This window comes from Dermochelys coriacea, chromosome 14 (assembly GCF_009764565.3).
Source record: "Dermochelys coriacea isolate rDerCor1 chromosome 14, rDerCor1.pri.v4, whole genome shotgun sequence".
Taxonomy (NCBI): Eukaryota; Metazoa; Chordata; order Testudines; family Dermochelyidae; genus Dermochelys; species Dermochelys coriacea.
In genome coordinates, this window is record NC_050081.1 from 27,166,710 (window position 1) to 27,191,454 (window position 24,745).

General features: G+C 42.2%; 1 protein-coding gene across 1 annotated transcript in view; it reads right to left on the reverse strand.

The window, feature by feature from the left end:
- The window catches only part of GLP2R (glucagon like peptide 2 receptor), a 143,918-nt gene that overhangs the window by 55,292 nt on the left and 63,881 nt on the right, over positions 1-24,745 (reverse strand). The window contains exon 9 of the mRNA XM_038371934.2: positions 9,599-9,668. Within this exon, the coding sequence (XP_038227862.1) occupies positions 9,599-9,668 (70 nt within the window). The remainder of the gene's footprint in view (positions 1-9,598; positions 9,669-24,745) is intronic.

The window sequence follows — 24,745 nt, forward strand, 5'->3', positions numbered from 1 at the left end:
TGTTCACCTATGCCCCTTCCCTTTCCTAATTCATTAGTATAGTTAGGTGTGCTTTGGCAGATATAATACTGATAAAGGTTCCTATAGCTCAGATGTTCTCAACCTGCGGCCCACGGGCTGCTTTCAGACCAATCAGCACAGAACTGCTGCCCTTGTGACATCCTCAGAGCCATACAGGTAGTATTTGATGTGGTCTACATAACACATTGTGGGCCTTATATGCAGCCCACAATGGTAAATGAGTTGAGAAGCACTGCTATAGTTTATTAACTTGGGACGTGCATGGACACACACATAAAGGGGTTTAGGCTTTGCTGTCTTAAGAGAGGATAGTAATAGTTATGTGATGCCTACAGGCAGTTGTTTGTTGTCAGCATAACTGACAAAATAGAGTGTAGGTGGGGCTCCTGGGTCACATTTGCTTACCTGCCCATCATGAGAGAACAAACAACGGACCTCAAGTGAATAGGTACACCTCATGTTTTTAACATTTTGATATAAAGAGTTCTGGGACTGTTTGCAAATGTTGTTGCTAGGCAGTTAGATTGTATTGACATATAATTAATTGACATTAATTGTGTAGGTATTGGAAGCATAAATATAGCTTGCCAAATTATCCATATGGAAAAATATGGGCTGATGTTGCCTATGTCCATGTGAGCCAAAAAGCCTTGGGGTATAAAAGATTTAGAACTTTCCTTGATTCCTTGGGTGTGTCCAGTTCTAGAATAGCACATTCCCTGATCTGGGACCAATCTCCTGATGTGCTCCAGACTGTTTTCTTCTCTTTGTTTTCCATGGCTTCAGAGGGGGTGTAAGTAGTATGATACCTTTTTGTTTAATAGCAATTATTTTGTGCAATTACTTATGCTGTTTAATTATATTAATGAGTGAAAATGACTAAAGCATTTGTTTCAATCTGTTGTGAATCATGCCAAAACCTGAAATCTGTGTAGCCCATTCTTGGTAAAAACCTGTGATAATCAACAAACTACATACAGTCAATAACAGTGAATTACAGCTTTTTAATTGACCAGTATTCAAATATGTTAAGGGCTGTTCTAAAGTGGATGGTGAGCAAATATTCTCCACATCTATTGAAGGTAGGACAAGAAGTAATCAGCTTAATCTGAAGCAAGGGAGATGTTGGTTAGATTTCAGGAAAAATTTTCTAACTATAAGGATAGTTATGTATTGGAATAGGCTTCCAAGGGAGGGTGCGGAATCTCAGTTTGTGACCCAAAAACCTCTTGATGCCAACTGGCAGGGGCACAGAGGTTCATGGGGTTACAGGGATCCCCTTGGTTCACCAAAAAGATGTCATGTAAGGTCTCCACTGAAAGCCTGTTTCACACTGGTCACCATAACTATTGTGAGATATATGTATAGAAAACGTATGGAGTTATGTATATATACTGAAAATTATATTCTCTAGGCCTTGTAGTTAAAGGTAGGTCATTCAGAGGTATTGTCTCTTGAGAAAAATTTCTCCAGACAGGAGGTAAAAGACACTTATCTCCCTGGTGATCAATTGTGTACTGTGTGCCTAATAACAGAAGATTGTTAGCATATTGCTAATGAAGTTTGTGGAGACTTCAGAAGGAAATTAATAGGAAGAGGTAACCAGTGGGATGGGGGGAACCCTGTTTAAAAGTGAAGACCAAAGGTCTGAGATAGTATGTCTGGAGATTCAGAGAGATACCCTGGCATCATTCAATCTAGGAAGACAAGCTGACAGCAGGATAGATCTTATGAACAGGGGATCTCACCATCTCAGCTGAACTCTCTAGGAAAAGGACTGTGGGTAAGCTATCCTACAGAAGATAGGGGAATGTCCTGTGAGTTAAGTTTAGGCTCTGGAAAGGATGTTATGATTTTGTTTTATGTGTAACAATTTGTTTACAATATTCTTACTTTCAATAATTTGAATCTGTTCTTGATTAAAAAACTTATTCTTGTTTTCACTATAATATAGCTAAGTTCTGTGTGTGTTTAGTAGAGTGGTGATCCCGAGTTAAAACTAATACGCTCGTGTGTACTTCTCATTTGGGAGTAGTGAATCTGAGCGCTCTGTGAATGTTCCATGGAACGGGGGCTGGGCACTCCAGAGGGACACCTAGAGGACTTGAAGATTGGTATATGCTGCTTGATAATGTGTACAGAGTGAGCAAGGCCTGGGGAGGTAGGGGAGGCAGTGCTTGTGTTGCTAGATACTGGTGGAGTTAGGAAGCTCACCCACAGCAGGTGCAGACAAAGCTACCTCATAGAATATCAGGGTTGGAAGGGACCTCAGGAGGTCATCTAGTCCAACCCCCTGCTCAAAGCAGGACCAATCCCCAATTTTTGGCCCAGAACCCTAAACTGCCCCCTCAAGGATTGAACCCACAACCCTGGGTTTAGCAGGCCAATGCTCAAACCACTGAGCTATCCCTCCCACCTCACACTAAGGGCAGGTGATGGTGAGGTGCCTCACAACCCTGGGTATACTAGGGAACCATCATGATGGCACAGTCAGCAGGATTTACACCCAGTTAGCTGGTTAGCTAATGATCACACTCTAGGCACTTATATACCAATAATAAAGATATGGAGAGATTCTCAAGTGAGAAGGTTGGGAACAAGTAAAAAAGGGTACAATTTGTTTTTTTCTGTTTATTCTGAGTAAGGAAATATAGCAGCAGGAAAGGCAGGATGAGCACAGAGGCATATCCTAGGTACACCAAGAATAAATTAGAAGAGTTGGGTTCAGAGCACTACTTATTTGCTGCCGGAAAAAATGTGGAAGGGTTAAAAGCCCCACTTATTGACTATGACAAGGAACAAGAAGGGCAGCTGAATTCCCCTAAAAACTAAGAAAAGTCCTAAAGACTTAGAAAACCATCATAGCACCATTCTCAGTGAGACAGTTATTAAGTTATTGCTAGCCAGGTTGGAGATAACAAAGGTGCAGAAGGAACAAAAATTCCAGATGTGGGCATCCAAAGAGGAGTGGGAGGCAGAAAAGCAAAAGCAGGAGACAGAAGAAGCACACCTAGAAGCAGCCCACCAAAGAGCACCAGAGCTAGAAGACAAAAAGCATGAATCATAAGAAGCAGAAGGCCAAGAAAAAGAAAGATTCAGCATGCCCTGAGCATGCTGGACTTACAAAAACTGATCCTTCAACCTAGGGGTAATCCCCCACAGGGATCACACAGCTGGGAGAAGCTGTGTCTGAGTTACATGGAGACAGAGTGCAATGAGGAATATTTAACCACAGTTGAAAGAATATGCATGATACATAAAATCCCCGATGATTAGAGAATGACTGCCCTATTGTGAGGAATCAAGGCCTGCAGCAAAGCCAGCCTCCGGGCAACCTAACGAGTGCAGCTGGCCTGTAGTAGGCTGCCAAACTGGCTACATAACATGATTGGTTGGAACAGTCAGCAGACTGGCTCTTCAGCCCAGCAGCAGTTCAGTGGCTGCTCAAAGCATTTGCCAATGGCTGAAAGAGCTCCTGCGCCTTCTTGTTCCTTGTCCTGCTTCATCCTTGTTCTAGCATTGGACCCAGCCATGCTCTTGTCTTGGATCCAGCCCTTACTCCAGGGAGCCCAGTTCTGATCCTTGTCTCGGATTCCTGATTTGGACTTCAACTCTGACCCTTGGCCCTGGCTTCTGATACTGATTCTAGTCCTGAGCTTTGATTCTAGCTCCTGACTCTGGCTGTGACCCTTGGCTTGGCATTTGGTCTCTGACACCAGTTCTGACCCTGGGCTCTGATTCTGGCTACCAACTGCTGTTCTAATGACAAAGCCTGGCGCCTGCTCTGACCACTAGACATGACTGCCCACATCCTGGTCACTGACAGTTTGAACGGCCCAGGTGTGACAGAGTGTACCCTGTGTCCCCATCCTGTACACTATTGTAATAATCTTTGTACAAAGTATGTCTTGTGAGGTATCATTTGAAAACTCATAATTTTCTGGTCATTATTGTCCTGATAAAGTGTGTGTGGCAACATTGTAAGTTAAGTTACAAGATTCCGCTGTATGGTGTTATTAACTTGTGTCCCAAACTGAGGTAGGCAAACAGGTCTGTCTGAGACAAAGGAATGCATGCTCTGCTTAATCTATACTTAAGCAGCAAACAGAGTCATCAAGCAGGAAGGGAAACAAAAGAAGCTCCAACAGGAGAGGAAAAGTATCAGGGAACATTGTTCCCAATAGACTCTTTGTCTTCTGAATCTCAGTTGGAAATGTTTTTCTAAGGAGGGGGACTAACACTATAAAAAGGAGGGGAAAACACCCCATGACATCCCCCTTCTCTCCCTGCCCATCACTTTTACAGCACCAGAAGGGAAAAAGAAAGCATTAATTGAAATGGAGAAGGGGGTCTTGACCTCAGAAGTTTGTAGTCAATGAGACTGATGAAAGCATATGATGAGAAACTTTGCTTCAATCTGATATATTTTGTTAGGAAGGCACCAGTAGCATTTTAACTTTATTTTCTCAAAATTTTTTGCCTCATTACTTGTACTCTCTTAAAATCTTATTTCTTTATAGTTAATAAACTCATTTTATTGTTTTATCTCATCCAATGTGTTTAAATTGAAGTGTCTGGGAAATTCCATTTGGGGTGGCAAGGTATTATTTCTATTAAAGCAATGACAAGCTATATATAAAGTTGTATTGTCCAAGGAAGGGCTGGGCAGTACAGGACATATATTTCTGGGGGAAAATCTAAGACTGGGAGTGTGTTGGGGTCACTTTTCACTATAATCCAGGCTGGTAAGAACCAAGGCGTGGCTGGCTTGCAGCAGCAGCACACACAAAGATGGGTACGTTTGACTTTTATCCTGGAGGCTGTTAGTGAGCAGTCCTGACTGGAAGCTACACAGGAAAGCATTCTAAAGGGCACCCCACATTAGAGGGCAAGGGTGACACAGTGACTCATTAGTCTGGATTGTTCCCTGGTATGTAACATTAACATAAGATAGTGGGAACCCTAGAGACCTTACAGGCCCAAGTTGCAACCTGCAGGCACAGAAGGTAGTCCTACAAGATCAAGCTGTGCTGCCTTCAGGTCCAACCCCCCACTTCCACTGAGTTGCATGACAAGCTTAATAGTAATTGTGGCAAATTTTTTGGTTCCTAAATTAGTATTGGCTCCTGTTTTTGCTGTTGCAACATAATTATTCCTACTGAAGTCAATAGGGTATCAATCTGCTTAATAGGGAGGCCCTGGCTTGGGGTCTCTGCTCCTTGAAAAATCAAGCCCATTTCTAGGATAATTTGAAAATGTTGTTCAAGCTATCATGGTGATCTTTGATGACCCAAGTTGCAAGCATATAGTTGAAGCTGCACTTTGTGTGATATCGGAGAGATGCTGGCCAGTTGCTAAATACGCAGAGGAGTTCTGATGCTTGATAGTGGACATTGAATGGAACAAGACAATCCAGTATTATATTTTTCAGCTTGGTCTAAATTAGAATATTAAAGACAGACTGGGATGGGTGGAATCCCCACTCTGCCTGGATGCTTTAGTCAAACTATGTGCAAGATTGACAATTGCTTTACCAAACACCAAGAAAAAGATGGTCCTCCCAGTTCCTGCCAGCCCTCGTTCTTCCACCACCAGTCCCTTCTCTATCACCCAAACCCATGCAAGTCAATCAGGTCTGGCCCCACCTCTCTGACAAGGAGAAGACTCAAAGCCAGAATCAGGCCTCTGCCTATGCTATGGGGAACCAGGACATTCTGCATCAATTTGCCCTGCCACAGTCTGATATGCACCTGGGTCAGGAAATGCCAACTCCAGCCCCAATAGGGGGCAACACTTATCCACTAGTATCCTGGTGATGGCCAATCAACTCCCTCTTCAGCTCCCAAACTCAGTGATGTCTGAAACCAACCTAGAGGTTTTGGTGAACACAGGTGCCTCAGGCAATTTCATGGATCTGCAGTTTACCCGAACACAAAATATCTCCACCCAGCACAATGACTCATGAGTTAGGAGAGTCCATAGATGGGTCACACCTTTTGTCAGGACCAGTCACCCACCAGATGGCTCCCTTAGAGGTAAATACCATTCAAGGCCACAGAAAAATCTTTGGATTAATTTGTGCACAGCATTCACCTGTTGTCCTCTACATCTCCTAGCTCATCACCCACAACCCATGTAACCACTGCTTTGTGAAAGCTGACCCAGGACCAGCAACCCTTTGAGACTTACTCAGTAGACTAAAGAATTCAGAGATGAGAAGAAAAGATCCAAAAGCAACCCTCAGACTTCTCCAGTGCCTCCAAGATTCCTGTTAACATTATGGCTGAGGGTTTAGGGTGGATCAGGAAGTGGCAGCAAGGCTGGACCAGGCTAGTGACAAGGCTGGAGTCAGGCTAGGGCAAGACAAAGGCATGGCTCAGGCAAGTCTGAGGAGCAGGAGTAGGCTGAAAGTCACTGGAGACTGGTGCACTGTGAGGTAGCAGGAGGATTCCTGGCCAGATAACACTGTTGCTCAGATTAATCTGTGGCTCTGCTGGGGCTGTGGAAATACTTTAGCCTGGGGTCATCTGACACAGATCCACTCAGTGATAGGCTGCTGCCACATACCTAAGGACTGACTCACCACAGGTCTAGCTGAGTGCTGAGTCACTGCAGCAGCTGAGCGAGCAGCCCTAGTTTGACTGGGGGTATGCCTCACATCCACAATCAACATGTGCACACTGTCTTAGAAATACTCCACCAAAAGCACCAGTGCGTGCACAGTGGTATTCCTGGGGTATATCATCTCACATGAGGACCTCACCATGGACACTTGTAAGTGGTGGTAATATCCTACTGGGCTGCACCCAAAGATGTATGTGGGATGCAATGATTCCTGGGCTTTGCCAGTTTCTACAGGTGATTTATTAAACAATTCTCTAGTCTGGTTGCACCCACAATGGCATTCCTGCAAAAGGGGTCTGGTTCGACTGGGTACTATTTTGACTGACTGAAGATGGCTTTCACCAACCAGAGTGGGGAGGTCTAAGAGGTACTTTTAAAGTAGGACTATTTAAGAATTTACCAGCTGATGTGTGTATTGGAAATTACATAATATCGTTGCCTAAAGCTGTTAACATTGTGACCAGTAGTTAAAGAGAACATGTCCCTGAGTTCACAGAGGTAATCTCTGACAAGGGAAAGGCAGGTGATGGGGGAGGAGAAGCTTCTGCCCCCTTATTAGCAGAAAATAGCAATGTGTCTTAAGGGAAGTGGGAGGAGAATCTTCCCCCAGCCTGTAACAGCTCTCCAGGCAAGCCAGAGCTGAACAGTTGCTGCAGAGAAAAATGAAGCCCCCTCTCTAGAGACAATAAGGGAAGTTGTTCACAGTAAAGCCCCAGATACAGTGAACAGGGGAAGACTCTTTATAGGAGAGGGTAGGCTGTGCCAGAAGGAAATCCTGGGGAGCCCTGCAGACAATTTTGATTGTGCCCTAAAACATAGTGTGGAGTTAATTTCACTAGCCTATGATTGTGCTTTTGCAGATCATTTGGAAACAGAGGACATATGAAATGTTAAAGAATAAATTGTATTGGTCCAATATTCAAAATCAGATAAAGGATTACTGGGGATGGCCATGGATATTATAGGACTGTTAACCATCCAACTCAGATGGTAAAGAAATATCTATTAGTCATAGTGGATTTTCCCACCAGGTACCCAGAGGCAGTGCCCTGTGTAATTAGAGGCCAAAGCAATGGTAAGTCACTGTTCTCTCCATTTAGCAGAGTAGGTTTCCCAAAAGAGATTTTGTCATATAATGGATCAAATTTCATATCTCATCTATTTAGTGAGTTATGGAAGCAATTAAAATCCACCCCATATAATCCAGGGATAAACAGTTTAGTTGAGAGGTTCAATGGGACACTAAAATCTGTTAAAAATGTATGTCAACAGAAAGAAGAGGGACTGAGATGTAATGTTACCTGTACTTGTTATTACCTCTTTGCTTACTGGGCGGAGCCTCAAGGTGTCACAGGGTTTGCCCCATTTGACCTCGTGTATGGTAGAAAAATCAGAGGGCCACTAGATCTCATCAGAGACTCCTGGAAAGGTGGCACTGAGGCAGAGGGGGAACCACTGGCTGTAAATATTAGGGAAGATTTAAAGACTATGATGGGAATGCTCACAAAAACTAAGTAGGTCTGAAAGAATGGTGTGACCACAGTATTTGGGACTGATCATTTGATGTGGGGGATTTGTGGCTGTTGTTACTCCTTGTAAAAATGTACAAATGCATGGCAGGCTCCTTTTGAGGTCATGGAAAGGGTTAATGATGCTACCTACAATATACAAAGGGCCTACAGCAAGGTTATTCCACAGACTGTTCATTAAACAGATTTTAACTAGAAATTTATCTAAGTGCTGTGTGTTAAGAGGAGTGGTTATCCTGAGTTAAAACTAATAAGCTGGTGTGTACTATTTCTTTGGGGATAGCAAAGCTGAGACTTCTGAGTCTTCAGTGGATTGGGAGTGGGCAGTCCAGAAGGAAACTTGGTTGACGTGTGCCTATCGCTAATCTATACAGAGAAAGCAAGGCCTGTGGAGGCCTGGAAGGTAATGCTTGTGTATGGTTGCCATCACTGGAGGCTTTTAGGAACAAGTAAGACAAACACCCGTTAGGGATGGTCTAGATTTACTTGGTCCTTCCTCAGCTCAGGGAGACGGAGTAGATGATCTCTCTAGGTGCCTTCCAGCCCTACATTTCTATGATTCTGTGAGCCCAGGGCTAGGGGACAGGCCCACAGAGCAGCTGGAGTGTTGTGTTGCCTGTGAGCCTGCACTGCATATAAGGATTGGATACAGCCTAAAGGGAATGAGGTTCCTTTTTTTGTGACTAAGGTGCAGAGGCTGGAGAAGCTATGGAGATGGTACCTGATGGGGGTAGAGCTCCATTTAGGTATCTGGGATTTATGTCCTACTCCCACTGACTGCTTTTTGATCACAATGTGGTACTGCACATGGTAGTGAAGAGGTTTGAATAGATCTCTGCATTGTAGTGATTTCTGGGTGAATTGCAACCTTCCCAAAGGCTCTAAATTTGGAATAACCCAGCCGATAGGGGTGTCTGCACCGATGAAGTGAGCTGTAGCTCACGAAAGCTTATGCTCAAATAAATTTGTTCGTCTCTAAGGTGCCACACATACTCCTTTTCTTTTTGCGAATACAGACTAACACGGCTGCTACTCTGAAACCTGCACCACAATGGGATGCTCTACTGAAACCAATTTGGCAGCACTGCCCTACCATCTTGCTTCTGCAAAGTTAGTGATGAATTCATAGAAAGAAAAACCCTCACACCAAATAAACAATGAAACAAAAAACAGCTGATTTCACTGACTCTTCAAGTGCACATGTCCTATTGGACATTAGTATTTGTAGTACTTCTCCCTTCCTCCATTTTTGTGTTTATTACTCTCACTCCAAGTTGTAGATTCTTTGGGACTGTGTTTTTACATCAAGTGAGCACTGCACTTTGGCTCTCATTATCATCTGAGCCAGAATATAATTTCTTGGAAAGATAAAATAGATAATCAAACCTGTATAATATATAAACAAAAGATAAAACAATCCTTACTGCAATGGAAAATAACATTGGCCCTCGGATGATCCACCAGATTCCCATATGGTCATTTGTTCCCCAGCACCTAAGGATTAATTTAAAATATAATTATATTAGATTCCTAGAAACAAGTTTGCTAATTTAAATTTTAAAAAATCACATTGAAATGTTAAAGGGTATTTGACAAGATTTATTTTTTTTTATTTTCTATTCCTTAGAAACAGTAGAATGAAACTGAGAGACGATAAGAACATAAGAACGGCTATACTGGATCAGACCAAAGGTCCATCTACCCCAGTATCCTGACTTCTGACAGTCGCCAATGCCAGGTGTCCCAGAGGGAATGAACAGAACAGGTGATCCATCCCCTGTCGCTCATTCCCAGCTTCTCGCAAACAGAGGTTAGGGCCACCATTCCCGTCCATCCTGGCTATTAGCCATTGATGGATCTATCCTCCATGAATTTATCTAATTCTTTTTTGAACCCTGTTATAGTCTTGACCTTCATAATATCCTCTGGCAAAGAGTTCCACAGGTTGATTGTGCATTGTGTGGAAAAAAATACTTCCTTTTGTTTGTTTTAAACCTGCTGCCTATTAATTTCTTTTGGAGACCCCTAGTTCTTGTGTGATGAGAAGGAGTAAATGACATTTCCTTATTTACTTTCTTCACATCTGTCATGATTTTATAGACTTCTATCATATCCCCCCTTAGTTGTCTTTTTTCCAAGCTGAAAAGTCCCAGTCTTATTAATCTCTCCTCATATGGCAGACGCTCCATGCCCTCAATCATTTTTATTGCCCTTTTCTGAACCTTTTCCAATTCCAATGTTTCTTTTTTGAGATGGGGCGACCACATCTGCATCTGCACATCTGCAAGATGTGGGCATACCATGGATTTATAAAGAGGCAATATGATATTTTATGTCTTGTTATCTATCTCTTTCTTAATGATTCCCAATGTTCTGGTTGCTTTTTTGACTGCTGCTGCACATTGAGTGAATGTTTTCAGAGAACTATTCACAATGACTCCAAGATCTTTCTTGAGTGGTAACAGCTAATTTAGACCCCATCATTTTATATGTATAGTTGGGATTATGTTTTCCAATGTGCATTACTTTGCATTTATCAACATTGAATTTCATCTGCCATTTGGTTGCCCGGTCACCCAGTTTTGAGAGATCCTTTTGTAACTCTTCACAGTCTGCCTAGGACTTAACTATCTTGAGTAGTTTTGTATCATCGGCATATTTTGCCACCTCACTGTTTACCCCTTTTTCCAGATCATTTATGAATATTTTGAATAGGACTGGGCCCAGTACAGACCCCTGGGGGACACCACTATTTACCTCTCTCCAATCTGAAAACTAACTATTTATTCCTGCCCTTTGTTTCCTATCTTTTAACGAGTTACTGATTGATTGAGAGGACCTTCCCTCTTATCCCATGACAGATTCCTTTACTTAAGAGCCTTTGGTGAGGAACCTTATTGAAGGCTTTCTGAAAATCTAAATACACTATATCCATTGGATCCCCCTTGTCCACATGCTTGTTGACCCCCTCAAGGAATTGTAGTAGATTGGTGATGCATGATTTCCCTTTACAAAAAACATGTTGACTATTCCCTAACAAATTATGTTCATCTATGTGTCTGACAATTTTGTTCTTTACTATAATTTAAACCAATTTGCTCAGTGCTGAAGGTAAGTTTACTGGCCTGTAATTGCCGGGGTCATCTCTGGATCCCTTTTTAAAAGTTGGTGTCACATTTGCTATCCTCCAGTCATTTGGTACAGAAGCTGATTTAAATGGTAGGTTACAGACTACAGTTAGTAGTCCTGCAATTTCACATTTAAGTTGCTTCAGGACACTTGGGTGAATACCATCTGGTCCTGGTGACTTACTACTATTTAGTTTATCAATTTGTTCCAAAACCTCCTCTGACACCTCATTCTGGGACAGTTCCTCAGATTTGTCACCTAAAAAGAATCCCAAACCTGAGCCAATCTCTCTCACATCCTCAGCCATGAAGACTGATGTAAAGTATTCATTTAGTTTCTCCGCAATGGCCTTTTTGACTTTGAGAGCTCCTTTCACATCTTAATTGTCCAGTGGCCCCATTGGTTGTTTAGCAGTCTTCCTGCTTATGATGTACTTAAAAAAATGGAGTACTTGTGGCACCATAGAGACTAATAAATTTATTTGAGCATAAGCTTTTGTGAGCTACAGCTCACTTCATCAGATGCATTCAGTGGAAAATACAGTGGGGAGATTTATATACATAGAGAACATGAAACAATGGGTGTTACCATATACACTGTAACCAGAGTGATCACTTAAGGTGAGCTATTACCAGCAGGAGAGCGGGGGGTCGGGGGAACCTTTTGTAGTGATAATCGAGGTATGCCATTTCCAGCAGTTGACAAGAACGTCTGAGGAACAGTGGGGGTGGGGATAAAGATGGGGAAATAGTTTTACTTTGTGTAATGACCCATCCACTCCCAGTCTCTATTCAAGCCTAAGTTAATTGTATCCAGTTTGCAAATTATTCCAATTCAGCCATCTCTCATTGGAGTCTGTTTTTGAAGTTTTTTTGTTGAAGTATTGCCACTTTTAGGTCTGTAATCGAGTGACCAGAGAGACTGAAGTGTTCTTCAACTAGTTTTTGAATGTTATAATTCTTGACATCTGATTTGTATCCATTTCTTTTACGTAGAGACTGTCCAGTTTGACCAATGTACATGGCAGAGGGGTATTGCTGGCACATGATGGCATAGATCACATTGGTAGATGTGCAGGTGAATGAGCCTCTGATAGTGTGGCTGATGTGATTAGGCCCTATGATGGTGTCCCCTGAATAGATATGTGGACAGAGTTGGCAATGGGCTTTGTTGCAAGGATAGGTTCCTCGGTTAGTGGTTCTGTTGTGTGGTGTGTGGTTGCTGGTTAATATTTGCTTCAGGTTGGGGGGCTGTCTGTAAGCAAGGACTGGCCTGTCTCCCAAGATCTGTGAGAGTGATGGGTTGTCCTTCAGGATAGGTTGTAGATCCCTGATGATGCGTTGGAGAGGTTTTAGTTGGAGGCTGAAGGTGACAGCTAGTGGCGTTCTGTTATTTTCTTTGTTGAGCCTGTCCTGTAGTAGGTGACTTTTGGGTACTCCTCTAGCTCTGCAGAGTTCACTTTTTCCTTTTTTTAAAAAAAATACTTGCTTATTTTTCATTAACTTAGATTTTACCATTTTACTCTTCTGGCTCTGTACCCAGAAGTCGGCTACTACACATATCTATTCAGGGGACACCATCATAGGGCCTAATCACATCAGCCACAGTATCAGAGGCTTGTTCACCTGCACATCTACCAATGTGATATATGCCATCATGTGCCAGCAATGCCCATCTGCCATGTACATTGGTCAAACTGGACAGTCTCTACGTAAAAGAAATGGATACAAATCAGATGTCAAGAATTATAACATTCAAAAACCAGTTGGAGAACACTTCAATCTCTGGTCGCTCGATTACAGACCTAAAAGTGGCAATACTTCAACAAAAAACTTCAAAAACAGACTCCAACGAGAGATTGCTGAATTGGAATTAATTTGCAAACTGGATACAATTAACTTAGGCTTGAATAGAGACTGGGAGTGGATAGGTCATTACACAAAGTAAAACTATTTCCCCATCTTTATCCCCTCCTGACTGTTCCTCAGACGTTCTTGTCAACTGCTGGAAATGGCCCACCTTGATTATCACTACAAAAGGTTCTCCCGCCTCCTGCTCTCCTGCTAGTAATAGCTTACCTTAAGTGATCACTCTGATTACAGTGTGTATGGTAACACCCATTGTTTCATGTTCTCTATGTATATAAATCTCCCCACTGTATTTTCCACTGAATGCATCTGATGAAGTGAGCTGTAGCTCACAAAAGCTTATGCTCAAATAAATTTGTTAGCCTCTAAGGTGCCACAAGTACTCCTTTTCTTTTTGCGAATACAGACTAACACGGCTGCTACTCTGAAACCTTAAAAAAAAATTTCTATTACTTTTTGAGTCTTTGGCTAACTGTTTTTTCAAATTCTTTTTTGGCCTTCCTAATTATATTGTTACACTTCATTTGCCATAGTTTATACTATGTGGTACAGCATGGCCAGAGGGCAGCAGGGGAGTGTTAGAAGGGAGCCTTATTCCCTGTAGAGGGAAGAAAGTTTGCTATAAATTAATTAAAGCACCTGAAGCCAATTAAAGCACCTGAAGCCAATCACATGATAAAACCCCCCTGCTTCAGTCAGACAAGTGGAGGAGTTGAAGCAGAGTAGATTGGTATTGGAGCAGATAGCAGTTTGGAGGGAAGCAGAGGAGAGTTTGGAGAAGTGCTGTGGTGGGCTAAGAAGACCAAGACCCAAGATAAAGGGACACCTGGTTTGTGCAGAAGGAGGGTAGGAAGCCCCACAAGCTGAAGGGCAGGAAAGGGAAGTAGCCCAGGAGAAGGAACTGGTAGTTCTAGTGGTTTACTGCTATTCCTAGGGCCAAGGGCTGGGACCTGGAGTAGAGGGTGGACCTGGGTCCCTTCCTCTCCACTCTCCTTCTCTAGGACACTAGTAGGCCAGTTAATATCCCAGTTCAGGGGCAAGAAATGGTGCCCTGAACCCCCACCCAAGAAGAGAAAGTGTGAGACCCATCATAGTAGTGCCAGCAATTTGCCACAACTCCTTACCAGTAATTGCACTTCTGGGGGGGCGGGGTATTGCCTCTGTATATTCACACTCTTGTGATATGCTGCAAACAGGAAGCACCTAGCCAAAACATACTCTTTGGGAGCCACAAAAGCACTTCTCAAACAACCGAATGTTAGGTGGCTGAGCTTATACAAAGACTGTCAGTCATATCCCTAACATTTAGAAATGTCATCCTCTGCAAGCAGAGAGGGCTTTATGGATTGCAAAAGGATATCCTGTTATTCCACACAGTGAGAAAAGTCAGAGACAACTGAAGTCCTAAGGCCTAAGCTGTTCCCTGTGGTGGGGTACAGGCCCAGTTCTTCTGGCACTGATTCCTATGGCAAATAATTCCACTGTTGGGTAGTCTCCTTTCCTATACACATAATTCATTACTCTGCTTCAGGAACCTCTCTGGACACACCCAGTTGAACTGGTCTATTGAGATGACCAATCATTAAGGTAGGGAAAATCATGGATTTCTGATATATTAAATAAGTTGCTGGTAAAGCAAGACACTGTAAACACCTTTGCAGCAGTGGAGAAAGTGAAGAGTAGAACTTTGTAGTGGAAATGCCTGTCCCCTACATAAAAAATGCAGGCATTTGTGACAGGATGGCCTGATTGCTATGTGGAAGTTGGCATTTTTCAAGACTGAGAGCCCCAAACCAGTCTTGCATTGCTAGGCTAGGGGTTATGGCCATCAGAATTAGTATATGAAGCTTGGATATTCTGATGTATTTGCTCAAATTCCTCAGGCCCTTGTTGGGTTGAATTTTTGTCAGCCTTCAGTGTGAGGAAAGATCTGGAATAAAAGCTTTTTTCTCCCTACTGGAACTTCCTTGATGGCCCTCTTCTTCAGAAGAGAATCCACTTCCTCCATGAGCAGTGTCACAGGAAAGGGGATCACTGAAGGATTATGGGGACGGGGTTTGTAGGCAACACAGACTAGATCTAAATAGTGCAACCATTCTCAATAACATCAGCTTCCTTCCCCAGTCAGTGGTTATTCCACAACATGTCACCAGGAAACAGACCAACCAGATGGTCTCCAACGCGCAGGGAATTAGAAGGGGAAGAGAGGGAAGGAAAATGAAAGACTGGTGCTGTCAGGTCACTCATCAAACCTGAGGTCTACCACTGATGACAATGGCTGACTTCCTGAGAAACTACATCTCTGATGACCACCCTTTTTGTTTTGTTGCTTCTTACACTCTAGATGAGACTGAGATTGAGGCTTCTAGTAATAACAATAATCCAGGGCAGCTAAGGAACAAGGGATACTGGCACTGGTACCTGAATGATGGAGGAAAGTTGGATCTCTCCTTTTGGGCACAGGAATATGGTAAGAGTAATAAGGACTGTATGGATCTTTTTCCCTCAGTCTTTTCAGGACTTTTTGGTTTTGGCAGTGAATATCAGATCCCCAGGGTTAAAACAGAGTCCTGCTCTTTTCCCCATTTTCATTTTGTCTTTTTTTTTTTAAAGCAGTTTTTAGAATAGGTGAGTTATTTTAGCATATTTATAAATGTATGGTTTAAAAAAATTGAATTCTCCTAGCCGCACTCTCTAAAGAGTGAGCATCGATAGGGACTGGCGTTTCTACCAGTGCCCTTACCTTCCTCTGATCTACCTGTCTCCCTTCTAGTCCAATGACTATGCCCAGGTATGTAACCTGAGGTAGCACCAACTGAGCCTTGTCTAAGGCTACTTTGAACCCCGTTTCCTGAATGAGTGCCAAAACTTTTTTCATTAGTGTTTGAGTTTGTGCCTTAGTTTCCCCAAATATAAAAATGTTGTTTACATATGAAAACACAATGCCTTTTTTGTGGACTCAGCTGATCTAGCATATCCACAACATGCCATGTTAGTGGTATTATTTAAAAACAAAACAAAACAAAAACCAGTTTATTTTAAACCACATATTTACACAATATATTTATACACAGCTGTACATAGATTACATTTGGAGGCAGTTAAGTTCCAATAGAAACTCCTTATGGTTTTTTGTTGTTGTTGTTTTTGGCAAATTTGACTAAATTGTTTATAGTCAAATGATTTAAATTGATTTTTTTTTTTGGTCTGGTTTATTTACAGAAATTCCTTTGGAAAAGGGCCCTTTTTTTTTTTTTCAGAATGGTTGCAAAGAAACCAAGAATTTTCTTTTTATAACATTTTTTAACTGCTTAATTCACCTCAGCCTATGCAGAGTTCACTTTTTTCCTTTTTTTAAAACAATTACTTGCTTATTTTTCAAAATGACACCGTCATTAACTTAGATTTTACCATTTTAAGTATTGTTTCAGGGATTTGAATTTTCCTTGCCTGTACTTACTGCTTTCCTTACTCCTGCCACTATGCCCCTCAGGGCTCTCAACCTGTTTTCCAATTTTTTTTTTTTTATTTGTTGCTTGCCTGGTCCTGGTACTGCTTTCCTTGCTGAACCGCCCCTTTTCATGGACACAGGCTTTGTTCTGCTACCAATTTAGCAAGGAGGGTGGGCTCCTTAACTAGCCCCCACTCCTCCTGTTCCCTTTCCTTAAACATTTCTTTTAAAATTGTGAAATTACCACAATATCACTCTCAAAAAATACTTAACTGCCCAAACTCGTATCCTTCAGAGTTTTGTTTAACAGAGCAAGATCTGTTTAAAAGGAGTAATCTCTTGAACAAAGTATCCTCTTTGGATTGCTTCCTTGTAAACATTTCTTACACAGGTGCTACCACTATTTGCCCACACTCCTATATTTTTCAGAGTTGGGCCTCACATAGAAAATACCGCCTGAACATATTTCTTTGATTTTTTTTTTTAAACCTTTAACTTTTTCGTGACCCCGCTCATGCAGGGACTTGCAAAACACAAAAGTCTCTACCCACTAAAAAGAACTTTGCCTAACAGAGCAGGAGGGGGAAATGCTAAACCCCCTACCTTTTGGGCTAAATCCTGCTATGACTGAGGGTTTTTTTACCTATGCAATTTTTCCCCAACAGAGTGGTAGGAGCAACGACTCTAACCCTCTCCCTTGTGGTCTGGCACTCCTACGTCCGGGGGTGTGCACATCTGAACGATCGATTGTTTTATACATATGGTGTACCTTTTAGCAATATTTAGCAGTATTTTCAACCATTACAGTACATGTTTTCCCCATTTCTCCATTCTCCACCAAAAATCTTATGCTTATAAGAAGCATACAGGATCTTTTTCAGGGGGAAAGGCAATACGCTGCATTTATTGAAGATGCAACAATTAGCATATGCATTTAATTGCTGTGCGTGTGTGCGTGCACGCACGCGCACACACACACACTGTCCCACCAGTTAATGTTATAGTTACCAGTCTAGAGTCCGGATCAATCTAGTGGCCAGTTAGGTTGATCATGGGCAGGGAGGAGCTGGGTTCCATCAGTCACGACACGATGCTCCAGGGAAGTGTTGGGAGGACGAACCCAAAGCTTCATGGCAAAGCACCCTGTTTATATAGTGACTTTCCTTCATGGGACCAATGAGTTTTGCACTGTCATGCTGTAATCAATTGTTTGACGAGTACTTGTTTTCTTAAATTGTTCTTTTCAATTTTTTAATTTTGTTCTTTCATTAAGTTCCGCGGGGAATTATCCCATGCTGGTTTTGATTACAGCTATTTTGTCCCCATTGATAGGTGCCGTCTTATCTTTAGAGTTGTTAATCTGCCCTCCCCTGACATTTCAATAGGGGTGTTTTGCAGCCTCTTGGCGCCCTTGCATCTGTCTCTGATTCCTCCCTTGTACATCTGATTCAGCAATGGCCTTCATGCTTATTTTTTTAACACACACATTCCTCATTCACACACAAACCAGAATTAATTTACACAAAACATTAAATTGCAACGCAAAAAAAAACAATCATGGCATTCTTTTACTTATTTTAAAATGCTAAACTGACCCTCAAAGGTCTGTTATTGCCTTGAAATCAGTCCAGATGCAGATTCTGACTGTATCTCTACCCATTGGCCCATTAGGCCATTCCTTTTTGTTATCCCAAAAGGGAGGCTGGCAGGATATGATATCATACACCAATACATTTAATACATGCTATGTCATTATTCTTTATTCTAAATTATATAAAATACAAATATAAAATCCTTCTACTACAACTGGGCTACAAAAATGAGGCACAAAAGCACCCAAGTGATCTCTCCCAATCCCACTCTCTCTTTTTCTCCTAAGAAGACAAAGGAACCAGCCCATTGACTCTGGGTGTGATCCTGACCTGAGAATATGGTCAGCAATGTTGCTGGGAACATATGGTAAGGAATTCATGTTGAACCTAATCCAGCTTGTTAAGTTTAGCTACTAGAAAAGTGTTTTGTTTTCTGACTTCAATACCTTATACTTGCACGCACTTAAAATCTCTCTCTAGTTAAATAAACTTGTCTTATGTTTAACGTAATAAATAATTATAAAGTAATCCAATGCTGTGTTTAAACTGGACTGTTTAGTAACTCATTTTAGTAACTCCATTTAAAGTAACAAATTGTTGAATATTGACCACTTACAGGTCAATATCTGAACTGCCCAGGAGAGGGCTGGACAGTGCAGACCACATGAAAATTTGGGATTGGGAGTACGTTGGAGCCACCTTGCAAACAGTAGCTAAGACTGGTGCAAACCAAAGTGTGACTGGAGTATTTTTGACAGGCTGCTGGGTCAGAGCTTCTGGGACAGAGCTGTAGCTATATTCAGAAACTTAGGATGTCATCTGTATGCTGGTAGGCTGTTTGTGAATGGCCCAGGTTGGGAGCTACAACAGCAAAGCACTGTTGGGCACCAGGTTATGGGGCAGGTGATGACACAACATCTCATTGGTCTGGATTGCACCTTGAAATGTGACAGCCTCAAATCCTATCCCACAGGGCTTAAGCATGTGTGAACCAGGTGGAAGCCAAACAGGGTGCCAATATAAACGGGGCATCTCCGGAGCAGGGGTTCCCCTCCCCCTGCTGCTCTGCTGGTGTCTGCAGCCCCGCGGCTCCTGTCTGCTGTACAGGGAGGGGCGGGGGGAGGAGTGACGCTGATGTCAAGGTGTCTTCTGCCCCCCCACCCATGTACTCCCTCTCTGAAGAGTGGGCTCACCAAGAGGGGGATGGAACTGCTGGCGGTGGCTGCTGCTCAGTCTGAAAGGAGCTCCTTCAGACTGGTGAGTGCCGCTCTCTTAAAGGGGCACTGCATGGTCTCTCTCACACTCTCTTTTACACTCACCTTCAACACATACTTATGTTGTTGTTACTTGTAGGTACTTCCTGCAATGCACATATATTGTCTGTAATTTTATTTTTTCAAAGTGCCTTGTTTTAGTTTTTTGACTGCTCTATGTATTTTATTATTTTATTTCTCTCTGATGCTTACATTTAATTCTTTGAGTAGTGAGTTTTAAAATGCTGGGAGTAATTATCATTATTACTTGTATTATCATATTGTGCTTTCTGATTCATTATATTCATAAATCATCCCTGGTTGGAGTTGGTCCTGCTTTTGAGCAGGGGGTTGGACTAGATGACCTTGAGGTCTCTTCCAACCCTGATCTTCTATGATTTAAAGTGGTATGATCAAATAATAGGTTTCAGAGTAGCAGCCGTGTTAGTCTGTATTCGCAAAAAGAAAAGGAGTACTTGTGGCACCTTAGAGACTAACAAATTTATTAGAGCATAAGCTTTCGTGAGCTACAGCTCACTTCATCGGATGCATTTTTCCACCAAATGCATCCGATGAAGTAAGCTGTAACTCACGAAAGCTTATGCTCTAATAAATTTTAGTCTCTATGGTGCCACAAGTACTCCTTTTGATCAAATAATAGTATCCTTCTAGAATGTAACTTTAGCTTGTACTAACTTTAGCAGTGCCAGTTTAAAAAACATTAGCTAAGCACATAACTGTAGACACTGGGCAGATGAAGGTTGCTTATTTTCAAATTGTATTTTCAATTATATCTGTAAAATAACTTAATTTGCATGAAAATAAATACATTTCCAACTATGATACCTATAGCAATGATGGAGTCAAATGTTAGTGAGTCATGTACATGATTGTGATTGGTAAAAAATAAATGCCACAATAATTAGAAGAAAATCTGTCTTAATAAAAGAGAATCTTAATCACATACATTAAAATTATGTTTTTAGTTAAAAACAAATCACCTAAATAGAGTAGATAATGGCAGTAACACAGTGTGTCTGTTAGAGAAAGTAAGCAGATTTTAAGTAGATTGTATGTATTTATTTTTATCTCTACTAAAGATACAGTACAAAGTATCAAATGTGTTTCTGATATCTGTGTTAAAAGCTCCATAGCTGATACCTCAAGGCTTGGGATTGGGAATATCATAGAATTGTAGAATATTTGGGTTGGAAGAGACCTTAGGAGGTCATCAGGTCCAATCCCCTGCTCAAAGCAGGACCAACAGCAGCTAAATAATCCCAGAAAAGGCTTTGTCAAGCTGGGCCTTAAAAACCTCTAAAGATGGAGATTCCACCACCTCCTTAGGTAACCCATTCCAGTGCTTCACCACCCTTCTAGTGAAATAATATTTTCTAATATCCAACCTAGACCTCCTGCACTGCAACTTGAGACCATTGCTTCTTGTTCTGTCATCTGCCACCACTAAGAACAGCCTAACTCCATCCTCTTTGGAACCCCCTTCAGGTAATTGAGGGCTGATATCAAATCCCCCCTCACTCTTGTCTTCTACAAACTATATAAACCCAGTTCCCTCAGCCTCTCCTTGTAAGTCATGTGACCCAGCCCCCTAATCATTTTTGTTGCCTGCCACTGGACTTCACATCCCTTCTGTAGTGGGGGGGACCAAAACTGGACACAATACTCCAGGTGTGGCCTCAACAATGCTGAATAGAGGGGAATAATCACTTCCCTCGATCTGCTGGCAATGCTCCTACTAATACAGCCCAATATGCCATTGGCCTTTGTCATAAATATAAAGGGAAGGGTAAACACCTTTTTAAAATCCCTCCTGGCCAATGGAAAAATTCTTTCACCTGTAAAGGGTTAAGAAGCTAGGATAACCTCCCTGGCACCTGAACACTGAGGAGACGAGATACTTTCAAAGCTGGAGAGAGGGAGAAACAAAGGGTCTGTTGGTCTGTGTGATGCTTTTGCCGGGGATAGAACAGGAATGGAGTCTTAGAACTGAGTAAGTAATATAGCTAGATACACGTTAGATTACGATTTCTTTAAATGGCCGAGAAATTAGACTGTGCCGAATAGAATGAATATTCTTGTCTTTGTGTCTTTCTTGTACCTTAAGGTTTTGCCTACAGGGATTCTCTGTGTTTTGAATCTAATTACCCTGTAAGGTATTTACCATCCTGATTTTACAGAGGTGATTCTTTTACTTTTTCTTGTATTAAAATTCTTCTTGTAAGAAATTGAATGTTTTTTTCATTGTTCTTAAGAACCAAGGGTTTGGGTCTGTGGTCACCTATGCAAATTGGTGAGGATTTTTATCAAGCCTTCCCCAGGCAGGGGGGTGCAAGGTTTTGGTGAGGATTTGGGGGGGGGGAGACGTTTCCAAACAACTTTCTCCAAAAATAAACCCGGACGTTTGCTGGTGGCAGTGGAAGTCCAAAGGCAAAGGGTAAAATAGTTTGTACCTTGGGAAAGTTTTAACCTAAGCTAGTAAAAGTAAGCTTAGGAGGTTTTCATGCAGGTCCCCACATCTCCACCGTAGAGTTCAGAGTGGGGAAGGAACCTTGACAGCCTTCTTGGCAACAAGGGCACACTGCTGGCTCCTATCCAGCTTCTCATCCACTGTAACCCTCAGGTCCTTTTCTGCAGAACTGCAGCTTAGCCAGTCAGTCCCCAGCCTGTAGCAGTGCCTGGGATTCTTCCTTCCTAAGTGCAAAACTCTGCACTTGTCCTTGCCAAATCTCATCAGATTTCTTTTGGCCCAATTCTGCAATCTGTCTAGGTCACTCTGGACCCTATTCCTACCCTCTATCGTATCTACCTCTCCCCCCAGCTTAGTGTCATCTGTGAACTTGCTGAGGGTGCAATTAATCCCATCATACAGATCATTAATAAAGATTTTGAATAAAACCGACCCCTTGCTGTATATCTTGCTGTATTTCCTGATTGTTCTAAATTTACATATAAACTTTAAACGTGGCTTTAACTGGAGTTTGTATATATTTTTTCTTAGACTGCTCCTGTCAGCTAATCCCTAAGTTATTGGCAAAAAAACCTAGAATTTTCAGGTGCCTAAGTAGTCCCTGGAATCATGGTTAAAGTTTTTTCTCCCATCCCCCAAAATCTGAAACAGTACCCCAGTGAGCCAGGAGTGGCCAAAGGGCTGCAGGAGGGCCCTGGGCTCTGGCAAGATGCAGCTCCCATGTGACAGCACAAATCCCGCCTTAAACCACAGGCCAGGCACCGCAAGCCACAACAGCAGTGCAGAAGTAAGGGTGACAATACACCATATACCATGCCACCCTTCTGCACTGTTGGTGGCAGTGGTGTTGTCTTCAGAGCTAGGCACCTGGCTGGCTATCCTGCCAGTGCTTAATTTGTGCTGAGGCTGAGCTCTTCAATCTCTTTCAATACAAAGGTTTCAGAGTAGCAGCCATGTTAGTCTCTAAGGTGCCACAAGTACTCCTTTTCTTTTTGCGAATATAGACTAACATTTATTTGAGCATAAATTTTCGTGAGCTACAGCTCACTTCATCAGATGCTTATGCTCAAATAAATTTGTTCGTCTCTAAGGTGCCACAAGTACTCCTTTTCTTTTTTCAAGATGAAGTAAACACTGGGGGAGACAGCAGGCCCAGAGGTGATGAGGGTGGGAGGGGGAAGCCCAGGGAACCCATTGGGGCCAGGAGTGATGGGGGGGTACCAAAATACAAGTTCACCCAGTGTGCCGTTTTCCCTAAGGCCAGCTCTGCATCTGAGATGGCTTTGAAGATGAAGTGGGCAGCTCCCAGATCTGATACTCTCCACATAGAGCATCTCCCCTCTACTGCAAGAAGGGTTCCCTCTTAGGATCCCTCTGAGGGAAGAAAATCATACTATTCAGCCCAGGCAGGGCAATGCTGACCAATGTACAGGCAACTCCCATGGTCTCTGAGTAACTGAGCAGTACCCAGAACACAGACTCTGGGAGCACAGGTTCTGGCACTGACCCCATGATTTGCTCTTTCTTTTTGGTAGGCTCAAGATCTGAGGCCTGTGATTGGCCCATTTTCTTTTTTCCCTGCCTTTGAAGAACAAGGGGAGAGGGGCTGAAGTCTCCATGCAGGAAGTCTGCCTCACTATATTTGAACAACCAGTACCAATATCTGAGGATAGAGAATCTCTCTGGAGTATTGGCATTACAGAGGGTCCTGCGTCTCCAAAGCCTCAGGTAGTTAAGGCAATGTTGATACCACAGAGGTGGTAATGAAAGTTCCTGGTTGTCCTGAAACCTCAGATGACACCAAAGATGGCCCCCACATTGGTTGCACCCTTGTATCAGCAGATCCAAGTGCTGACTTTCACTGTTCCAAACCTGAAACTCTCCTAGGATCACTTGCAGCTGTGCTGATAGTTCCAACTGGAACTACAGGCTTCATGCAGAAGAGAGCTTAGCAGCCACAGCTGGTCTCTTGAGTTCCCACATGGAATTGCAGCCACTACCACCCAGGTCTTAGGCTCGCACATTGAGGCCTTTCCTTCATTAAGAAGGCCTGCAGCCCTACTTGCTGGTGCTCATGGATCTGTGAGCTGAAAGCTCAAAAAAGTGAGCAAAGATCTGGGAATTGATTCTTCTCTGGGCATATCATGCATCTGGTATGGGCATCATTTGACCTTCTGAGATGCCCTCCAACCCTGATATTCTATGATCATATCCTGGAATAATAGAGGGCACACAGTACACCTCTGGAACCCTGACTTCTTAAAATCAAGATTGGCCATATCCCATCAAGCTGGACCAGCTTGACTCCAGCATGCAGAGAAATATGCCAAATCCTACCTCAACTCTAAAGGTGCAGAAAAACAAAAAACAATTGGGGCTGTCAAGCAATTAAAAACAATAATTAACAATTATTAAAAATTAATTGATTGATCATGTGATTAATTGTACTGTTAAACAATAATAAACTACCATTTATTTAAATATTTTCAAATACACTGATTTCAATTACAACACAGAATACAAAATGTACAGTGCTCACTGTGTGTGTGTGTGTGTGTGTGTGTGTGTGTGTTACAATTTTTGTTTTTTTACAGTACAAATATTTGTATTTTTCAATTCCTTCATTACAAGTACTGTAGTGCAATCTCTTTATCATGAAAGTTGAACTTACAAATGTAGAATTATGTTTTTTAAAAAAATTGCATTCAAAAATAAAACAATGTAAAACTTTTGAGCATACAGGTCCACTCAGTCCTACTTCTTGTTCAGCCAATTGCTCAGACAAACAAG